At 36.1% G+C, this 9782-nt stretch overlaps 3 protein-coding genes across 3 annotated transcripts; all 3 read right to left on the reverse strand.

Moving 5' to 3' along the window:
- Positions 1 to 4464: 4464 nt before the first annotated feature.
- On the reverse strand, positions 4465 to 4902 carry GCK72_002164 (uncharacterized protein; the record flags this gene model as incomplete). The annotated part of the gene is made up of 1 exon (XM_053723291.1): positions 4465 to 4902. The coding sequence occupies one exon, from the start codon at positions 4900 to 4902 to the stop codon at positions 4465 to 4467; it is 438 nt and encodes a 145-aa protein (XP_053591936.1).
- Positions 4903 to 5403: 501 nt separating this feature from the next.
- Positions 5404 to 6935, reverse strand: GCK72_002165 (uncharacterized protein; the record flags this gene model as incomplete). Its single annotated transcript, XM_053723292.1, has 7 exons — positions 5404 to 5493; positions 5541 to 5632; positions 6023 to 6190; positions 6236 to 6339; positions 6387 to 6502; positions 6699 to 6859; positions 6905 to 6935. 7 exons carry the CDS (start codon positions 6933 to 6935, stop codon positions 5404 to 5406), a joined length of 762 nt encoding a protein of 253 aa, XP_053591937.1.
- Positions 6936 to 8739: 1804 nt separating this feature from the next.
- GCK72_002166 (uncharacterized protein) lies at positions 8740 to 9474 on the reverse strand (the record flags this gene model as incomplete). The annotated part of the gene is made up of 5 exons (XM_003115065.2): positions 8740 to 8804; positions 8855 to 8965; positions 9016 to 9219; positions 9274 to 9373; positions 9421 to 9474. The coding sequence occupies 5 exons, from the start codon at positions 9472 to 9474 to the stop codon at positions 8740 to 8742; spliced, it is 534 nt and encodes a 177-aa protein (XP_003115113.2).
- Positions 9475 to 9782: the final 308 nt, after the last annotated feature.

Below are 9782 nucleotides of genomic sequence, written 5' to 3' on the forward strand. Positions count from 1 at the left end.
TGTGTAGACATCACCGTCTTTCGAAAATGCAATTATGTCGATCAAATTGGCACCTTCACCGCCAAAAAATGGACAAAAAAGGCGAAAAAAGAAGAGGAAGAAGAAGAAGAAAGTGGCGTGAGACACGCAAAAGCTGTCACTCGAAACAGCTCTCAATATATTCTTTGACACCTGCATTTTTTGAATTTTTGAGTATATCGAATTGGGTTTTTCGGTACACTTTCGAGTAGGTGGACTCGCGAATTTTAATTTTTTGAATTCGAAATTCAACTCGTTCTCGGAAAATGATATCATTTGAACATAGAATTTCGTATTTTTCACTTTTTCCTCTGTAAAGGATCTACGTTTCATTAAGAATTTATATAGCTTGACTATGGCAAGATTCAGGGTTTCAGAAGTCAAGGTTATATGAAGTATAATTATTAATTGCGGGTTAACATAAGTAATTATAGGTTTTTTTCCGTTTTGTCAAGCACTAATTTGGGTGAAATTCATCAAAAAGTGAATCGAAAGCCAGAAATAAAAGAATCTCTCTTTTTTCGCTCAAATAGTTTTCGGAAAAATGGTTATATGAAAATACATAAACATGACAATTTAATAGTATTAATTCTACAAAATTATACATGAATGGGATATATTTGAGTACAAAGTAGGTACATAAACTCTAATTTCTAAACCTTCAGCTCTCCTGAATGTAATGTATTACACTAAGCAGATTGAATTCGAACATTGAAATCTCAGTGACCTTGTTGTTTCTCAATAGATATATTTATATAAATTCTCTTCTTCTTCGTCACTCATTCGTCTCTATTGACTTTGCATTGATGAAAATGCATCTCGCCGACTGCTACGTTGTGCTCTCGTGCTCACTTGTGCATTCTCGCTCACTCCGTTATCCGTGAGAGCATTTCTCTCATTTCTTTTTCCACATATCAACCGTTGAGCTCTCTCTCTCTCTCTCTCTGTCTTTCCCCCCCCCCCCCCCAACCAACTAGATTCAAGTAGTGTCTAGAGAAAGAAGAAGAAGAAGGAGCCGCGCTCCTCTTGTCCCTGCTCCTTTTCCTTATTTTCTCTAACATATCTTCGTCTCTCTTCATTTTTCCTCTCTCTCTCCACATTCTCTTCAAATTCTCCATCTCTTTTTGTGAGCTTCTGCTTCTTCTTCTGCCTAGTGGTGGTAGGGTGGTTGGGGTGGTGGGTGCTCATAAATTTTTGGCACTTTTTTTGTTTTTCGAGTGTTTTCCTCCTTTTCTCTTCCAACTTTTGCACACAATGACGGCGACGAGCAACGAGCTGATCGATTTCTTTTCTATTCGTTCCCCGGCTCTTCTCATTTTCGAGAATTTCTCCATTTAAATACATTTCAGAAAATAGAATACGAGAAGGACACGAATGATACAGAACGAATTCCAGAATTGCCACAAAAACAACAAACTAATTGTTCGTTTGTAAATGTTTTTGCATAGAATTACCAATTTGAGATCAACAAATTTTGTTGTTTGCTTTTGAAAGCAACACAGACAACTCTTCTTCCCATGAACGTTTGGGAAAATTAATTTTAGAATCATCTGTTCCCAATTTGTTTGAAAAAAAAACTAATTTCTCTTCTCATGTACTGTATTTCATATCCATCTGAAATGCTACTAATTTCCAGTTCTTCATGGAAAATTCCTCATTTCATTCTCAAAAAAAAACCAATTTCTCACTGGATCACATTCTCGTGTCACTCAAAAATGTCCATTTTCGTATTCCATATTCTCCGAATTCCAATTTTCCACCTTCTTCCTTCCATTTCTCATTCATCTCGTAAGAATTTATGGGATTTTCTGTATTCCTAATATCAAACTGACACATTATTGTGATGTGGAACACGTCTTCTGAATGAATTCTCTCCCGTTTCCTCCCGTATTCATTTCATTTTCCATCTGTCATTCGCCTCTTGATTTGTCATTTATTTTGCTCGCCGCGCCGCTCCAAACGTCTTCAATTTCCAAAAACTGACATTTGACGCTTGGACGAGGCTCTCCGTTTTCTCGCACGGGGTCACCCAATGAATAACCAATTGCACTTTTGGTTGATTTATGAAATTGCAGCAGAACGGTACGACGACGTCGGGGGGAGAGTCGACAGAAGGAGTAGTTGAAAAAGACGAAGAAGAAGAAGCGGACGACGACGACGACGACAACAATTGAAGTCGTCAGAAGAAGCGGAGGCGAAGTGTCGGTGGGAAGAAGGAAGAGAAGAAGAAGAAGAAGCTGAAGAAGACGGGACAAAAAAGAGAGAAAAGTGACAAGGTCACGCTGCGTCGAAGAGTTGACGGGCCGCTAGATGGCTTTCCGCAGAAGGGTTTGTTTTTCTTTTAAACAGTTTTCGTTGTTAGGTAATCCATGGGTTTTCAGGGAAGCGGCGACTCAAATTTCAGTCATCACGATGAGTTGGAACTTGAAGCCGGAAACAGAGAAACTCTTCGAAGAGACGCAGAGAGACAGGCCGCTTTGCAACTTGAGAGAGCTAAGGTAATTCATTTATTTGTTTTTCTTGGTGACAAAAGTTTCCGAGAAATAAGTAGGCGGTCTCTGATTCTAGACGGAAATTGTATTCTGGTTAACAGTATACCAGATTTCAGACAACCTACGCATGCAATCGTATAGATTTCTCAATTTCCTGTCTAGAGAATTGTTTTTGTATTCATTTCTGATCTAAATTTGGTATTTTCAGTACAAACCCGTTGCTTTCGCTGTATGTACAAATGTAGAATACGATGGAAGTGTTGACGATGATTCACCAGTTCATGGATGTGCAGTTTCATTCAAAATCAAAGATTTCTTGCATGTCAAAGAGGTTTGAATGGAGATTCAGCTGAATTGAGAATAATTTAAAGTGATTTCAGAAGTACAACAATGATTGGTGGATTGGACGATTAGTCAAGGAAGGACACGATCTTGGATTCATTCCATCTCCTGTTAAACTAGAGTCTTTGAGACAACAAACTGCAAAATCAGGAAAATTGTGAGTGATTAATGAAGAAAAAGAGAATTGATGAAGATTGATTCATATTGCAGTAAGCAATCGACATCTGCAACTAATCTGGGTGCACTGGACAATATGATGCCAAGAAGTGGTTCAAGAGGGTCCACTCCCCCAACTCCTGGTTAGTTTATTTGAATTCGAAAGAAGGAACAATCAAAAAGAGAAGAAGGAACGGATTGAAACATATTGGTCGACTTTGGGTTGAAATTATGAGGGAAATCTGCAGTTCTTGAAAATTATTGATATCCTAAAACCTATGATAGAGGTGCACTTATTCGCAAGAGTTTGAATATCTCGATTGGCTTAAAAGATACGCGACTTTCTTTTAAACTGAGTTAATATTTTATTAATAGTTGGCGGTGTTTTGATATCTCATTTGGGAACCACAGTATACCGCTTTGAATGGCCACCATTGGGTGCACCTCTATTAAGGTTTTCCGGTAGATACGCAGTTTGTATTTAGTGCGAATCGAGATGGTTAAAATCTTGGAATGTGATTTTCATGGAATTTACGTACGGATTCTCTTGAAAACTAGAAGATTAAAAACAATTAAACTGAATAAATCTAAATATATAACTTGCAGATGACGATGAGTACAATGCGAAACGAATGACGAATATAGTGACAACTCCTCCAACAAAAGAAAAGAAAAAGTTAATATTCAAGAAAGTGCAACAGGAGAATGTTCCACCGTATGATGTTGTTCCTTCAATGAGACCAGTGGTACTAGTTGGTCCATCTCTCAAAGGATATGAAGTGACTGATATGATGCAGAAAGCGGTTTTCGATTATTTGAAACATCGGTTCGAAGGACGGTAAGTGTATATTTCACAGTTTTCTCAAATATTATTCGTTTACTTTCAGAATAATCATAACAAGGGTAACAGCTGATATATCACTTGCAAAACGAAGTCTTCTGAACAATCCGAATAAACGAGCGATGATGGAAAGAGCTAATTCAAGGACAAGTAACAGTTTGGCTGAAATTCAAACAGAAATCGAGAGGATTTTTGAATTGGCTCGATCAATGCAATTAGTTGTTCTTGATTGTGACACAATCAATCATCCATCTCAACTAGCGAAAACAAGTCTTGCTCCGATTCATGTGTATATCAAAATATCCAGTCCAAAAGTGAGTTATTCTTACAGAAAATCAGTATTTCATGGACTTTTTCAGGTTCTCCAGCGATTAATAAAATCTCGTGGAAAGTCTCAATCAAGGAATATGAATGTGCAAATGGTGGCAGCAGAAAAGTTGGCACAGTGCCAAGCAGAGCTGTTCGACGTTCTACTTGACGAGAATCAATTGGAAGATGCATGTGAACATTTGGCTGATTTTATGGAAGCTTATTGGAGAGCAACTCATCCACCAGTCAGATCTCCTCCAAGAATAAAGAGAAATCCAATGGAAAATAGAGGACCAAGTACTCTGTTTACTCCAGCTCAAATGATGCAGGTTTGTCGAGTTTCGATTCGAACATTTTGAATATCTGAAGACGAAGTCCGGCATTTTGAAATTCTCGTTCTGCTGAAATCTTTTCAAACACCAAAGTTAAAAAATAATAGAAGTCTAAAAGCTTCTGTTTTTCCAACCTGAATTGATTTCCAGGGATTCCAAGGAGGTACCGGTCAGATGCCTCCTCAACTTCAACCTCAACAATCAATTGCATCAATGTCTCAAATGGGTGGACCAGGTCAAATGGGATCGATGAATCCACCGTATTTAGCCCCTCCAATGCAAGGTGGAAGACCAGGAATGCCAAGTATAAGTGTCCAACAAGCAACTGGATCATACGGGGGAATGCAACAACAATCACAACAACAACCGATTCAACAAGCTCCGCCCCCAGCACCACAACGACAAACGTCATACGATCGTCATGGATTTGATGAATATGACGACATGGATATGTCAACAAGACAGTATGAAAGAGGTACTTACAGATATTAATCACTTCTTTCCGCCTTCAAATTTGTATGTTTTCTTGTGAACAATCAATGATTCGATCATTTTCAATATCTCTAATTTCTTTCTTTTTTTGCAACAAATGGCATCTTTTCGAATTGCTCCGAGTTTTGAACATCACCCGAATACGAGTTGATTTTATAGAGATTTTATTTCTTCTCACTTTTCTTTCCAAACATTTTTGTACTCAATATATTTCTATTTTCTCTTATGTTTATATTTTCAATTCTCATAAAGATCAATCGAGATCTTTCTATTTCTCAATTTATTCCTTCCCCAAAAAACAAAAAAACGCTCAGTCCCCATGTATTTCAGTTCCGTGTGTTACCATATCTTTCATACAAAAATTTCAGAATTGATTTCTCAGTAATTTGTATTTTTGTTGAGAATATAATCATGAAATAGTTTATTTTGAAATTATTAACCCGTTTCTTGAGATTCCGATCTTTTTCCAAGTCGGGGGAAAGAAATCTTCTTCGACTAATTGATATTTTACCTGCAAAAACGAGACAATTGGAGAAAGAAATAGGGAAAAGAGATTACCGTATCCTCTGTTTCATGAATATCTCGATAGTAAACACTTGATTGATTCTTCGAAAGATATCCAATCCACCATCCGAATGTAGACGATGGTGCTGGAAAAAGGGGGATTAGAGAGAGATCAAAAATCAGGAATCACTGTAAGCTGCACAATATGATGGTCGAAAACAAGGGAAAATGGTAACAAAGAAATCATTGTTCTAGTTGGAAACGTTTTTCCCTCCAAAGATTTTGGAGTGGGTTTTTTTCAAATTGGAGCATTTCTCTTGATCTTCTGCTATATGTTTGTGATTGTAACCGTGTTTTCCAATAATTAAACAATACTTACACGCTTATTTTGTTATTCAAATAAAACGAATTTTCGTTAAATTTAAGTTTAACTTATTATTCATTTCCTAAAGAATATTTTTCTCTGACCTAATTATCAAATTCTAGTAGACAGAAACCTTCTAGCATACGGTGGAGACTACTCATGTCATTCTTACCTGTAATCAACACGGAATCACAATGAACTTGAGAAAAATAGAGATCTTTGATTGCATTGTCTTTAGACGTTTCCATTATTTTCACATCATTTTGATAGTCCAAATGCTCTACAATTTCATTTCGAACCCATTCTGGATCATTACTGAATATGAGCACAAGACCCGAGTCTGAATTTTAAGAAATGAATTAGGGAAGAAAAAGAAGATTCTTACGGAGAGTATAGAGATGATCAATTGCTCTGATGGTGAATGTTTTATCAGTTCCAGCATGTTGACCATCTGATAGAAAATCTCCTCGTCTGACATGAACACATGTTCTGGAAATTGGAATTCATTCTACCCATAAATCTGAAACAAGTCTCACTTGAAACGAAGTTCATCCTTCCTTCTGATCAGTTTCTTCAGTGAAATCATTTCTCTTTCTGACGGTTTCAACCATTTTTTGATTGATGAATCAATAGAAGAAAAGTATTTAAAACTCTGAATTTTTTGAGTGAACAAAGAGATTTAACTTTATAAACCTGAAAATATCCGCCATCAATTACAATGAATTTTGTTTGGTCACAAGCGAGAATCGATGAAAATTGATAATTACAGCATGAAGGTGAATAGATGTGTCTTGTAGTTTCAGATATCTGAAATTAAAGTTTTTGTTAATTATCAAGAAATAATTTACCTCGAGAGGAATAGAGATTACTCTACTGGCCACAAGGGGAATTTGATCATTCAGCAGACCTAAATTGGAATGAAGAACATAATCATCCGCATTGAATATGGCAGTTCGATTCAGTTTCTGAGCAAGTCCAAGTAATGAAAACACTTCGAATAACTGGTTACCTGAAACTAACTATAAATTAATTACGAAAATCTGGCAAAACATACCAATTCCTCCATTAAAAATTATCGAAACCATTGGGAATAATATATATTTTTGGTCGAGCACTTCATTCTAAACGTACTGAACAATCATAAAAATCGAATTATTATAGAATACCTTATCACAATAAACTGATGTTTTAATTGAGGAATAATCATAGAAGTGAGGTGAAAACCAATTATAAATTATAATTAGAACAAGAAAAACTGAAAAATCCTTGTTATCTATTGATTGAAAATGTTACAGGTTTTACCTATTATCAACACATATATTTTCTTTTTCAGAGGCCATGAACGTATGTTTCTCACTTGATGACGAAAAAAGAGCATTACGAATAATGTATTGCAAAAGAGAGAGAAAGCGTTGAGACTTCTGAATATTCCACGAACGGGAAGAATAAAGAAACAATTCTTTGTTTTGAGTCTCCTTGGTTTCACTCTCTTGCATGAAGACACTCTCGTCTGCTCACATATATTAATGGAGTAGTTGTTATCAGTTTGAGAAGTTACCTTGTTGTTACCTCTCGTTTGTGTTAACAAGAGATTACGCCTTGTTTTTATATGAAGTTGGCTATAGGGTGTCAAAACAATGAGAATTACTTCAAACTACAGGGTGAGTATTGAGACACGTATTTAAGTATTGAGACACGTATTTCTCTGATTTTTGAATCAGTACAACATTATGACCAGCTTTTGAAAAAAAATACTAGGTTTGATTCCGTGGTCGCGTGCCAGACGCCCAGATGTGACAAGGGAAAAGTGACACTGCGCCGCGGGTAAGAAGGTTTCACGATCAACCACAGAGATTCAATAATATAGCGGTCAACAATTATTCGATTGTCCCATTATTGGTCTAAATAGCTTACGGTAGACTTTCTGAACATTACTCAGCCCCTCAACTTGAATTTTTTGAGATTGAGGAGAGTGGGGGCCTATCTGATATCCGAAGGTCTAGTTTTTGAAGCAAATAATGGAAAACCATGATTATGTCAACTCATAAGAATGCGATAACCTGAGAACAAAATGATCAAAACATGTATTAGACATTGTAAATTCAGTTCAGAATTGTTGAATTCTTCCTATATTCTGTCCTCAATTTTTGTGACGGTTTATCTAAAAACTCGCTATTTTGTTCATTTTTCTCAATACTGCAAGTTGCACTTGAAGCCCTCGTGGGTCCGTGACCATGCGTTTATCTGTTTTTTATATTAATATAATTTTGAGTATAACATCTCAGCTGTCACTAACCAAATTCCTAGTCTCGAAAAATTTGTGCTCCTGAAGATTTGAGCCAATGAATGTGATAACTACCTACGGCGCAAAGTCTCTTTTTCCTTGTCACATCTGGACGTCTGGCACGCGACCACGGAATCAAAAGTAGTACTTTTTTTTAAAAGCTGGTCATAATGTTGTACTGATTCAAAAAATATAGTTATTTTCTGAAATAGACACCTAGATTTTTTTTCTATGCAGTGAAATACATGTCTCAATACTTATCAGCCACCCTGTATTTTAAGCCATTTCTTCTAAACTTGATGGTCCACGAACAACTTCAAAATCGTTTTCTTTCTTATACTCGGCTTCATTTTTTTGGAAGGATGAATAGTTCAGATAAATTCAGTTTTGAGTTTCGAGTGATCTTTTTTTTAATTCTAGAATTTCGGTTCGATCATTTGAAGTCAGCTACAAATCGAGCGATTTCTTTTCAAATCAACCAAGAGTTTTGAGTACGAGACGCTAATTTCCTACTCCTGACTTCAAAGGTTTTGTGTTTGTACAAGAAAAGTTTTCAAATTGAATCGATTTATTTACAAGTGTATTTTTCAAAGAAACCGGTAAAATCAATTGGAGATCGACGGCAATCTTCCGGCAAAATCTTTCACTTTTGTCAACGAATTTTCGATATCTGAAATCAGATTTGTTCTAAGAAGAAAAAATATTTTTGTTTGTTGATACCATTTTTCAATTGATTCATCATACTTCCACTCATTGAAACGTCATAAACTTGTGAATCAGTTTGGAAAGTTAATGAAGTTGGAGACGAATCGAGAACTGTTGCATGTGGTTCTGGAATAGTTTTTATTAAGATAAAAGTTAGTTCTGACTTAGTAAATTACCTTTATGAACGGAATTCTTGACTTTTTCCATCAATTCAGCCTTATTCACTTCATAAACTTTTCGAAGTTGATTTCCGTGTTCTGGAGGCAGTCCGAGTTGCACAACTTCTTTTTCAAGATCTTCAGATGGACAATCGTATCCAGCTGGTTTCAAAAGTAACCAATTTCCAATCAATACCAGATTTGAGTGATTATTAACAGCGTCTGAAATGTATTCAATAAATTAAAAAATTCTAAAACTAACAAAAAGAAACTGACTGATTCCTTCTGAAGTATCCGAAAGCACGGTTTCATCGTCATGCCCGTAGAGAATAAGATGAGATGCTCGGTTACATAATTGCTTGAATTTCAGCACCGTCTGGAATTGGAAGTTGAAAGAACAAAATTAGAGCTGAATACACTCACAAGGTTGGAAAAATTGGTGCAGATTTCCTCCAGAAGCCACGACGGACACTCCATATCACCGAGAAAATGATACTTCTGGAATAAAATTCAATATGGAATTGAGAGTAACAAATTGAAACTCACCATTTTTCTATTTTTATGAATAAAATGTGTTGAATCAAAAGAAAAATGAGAGGAACCAAATTGATGTGTCAAAAGAAAAGCGAGACGGAGAGACGCAGATTTGAGACGAATAATGTTTTTCTGCCGCCAAAAGAGGATGGATGAGGTCCAATAAGCACGTCTGAAATCAGAAAATATGAGAATTATGGTTGTGAGATCTCTTGATTTTTAATGATTTGAAGAAGATAAGATATTACCAA

This window comes from Caenorhabditis remanei, chromosome I (genome assembly GCF_010183535.1).
Source record: "Caenorhabditis remanei strain PX506 chromosome I, whole genome shotgun sequence".
Taxonomy (NCBI): domain Eukaryota; kingdom Metazoa; phylum Nematoda; class Chromadorea; order Rhabditida; family Rhabditidae; genus Caenorhabditis; species Caenorhabditis remanei.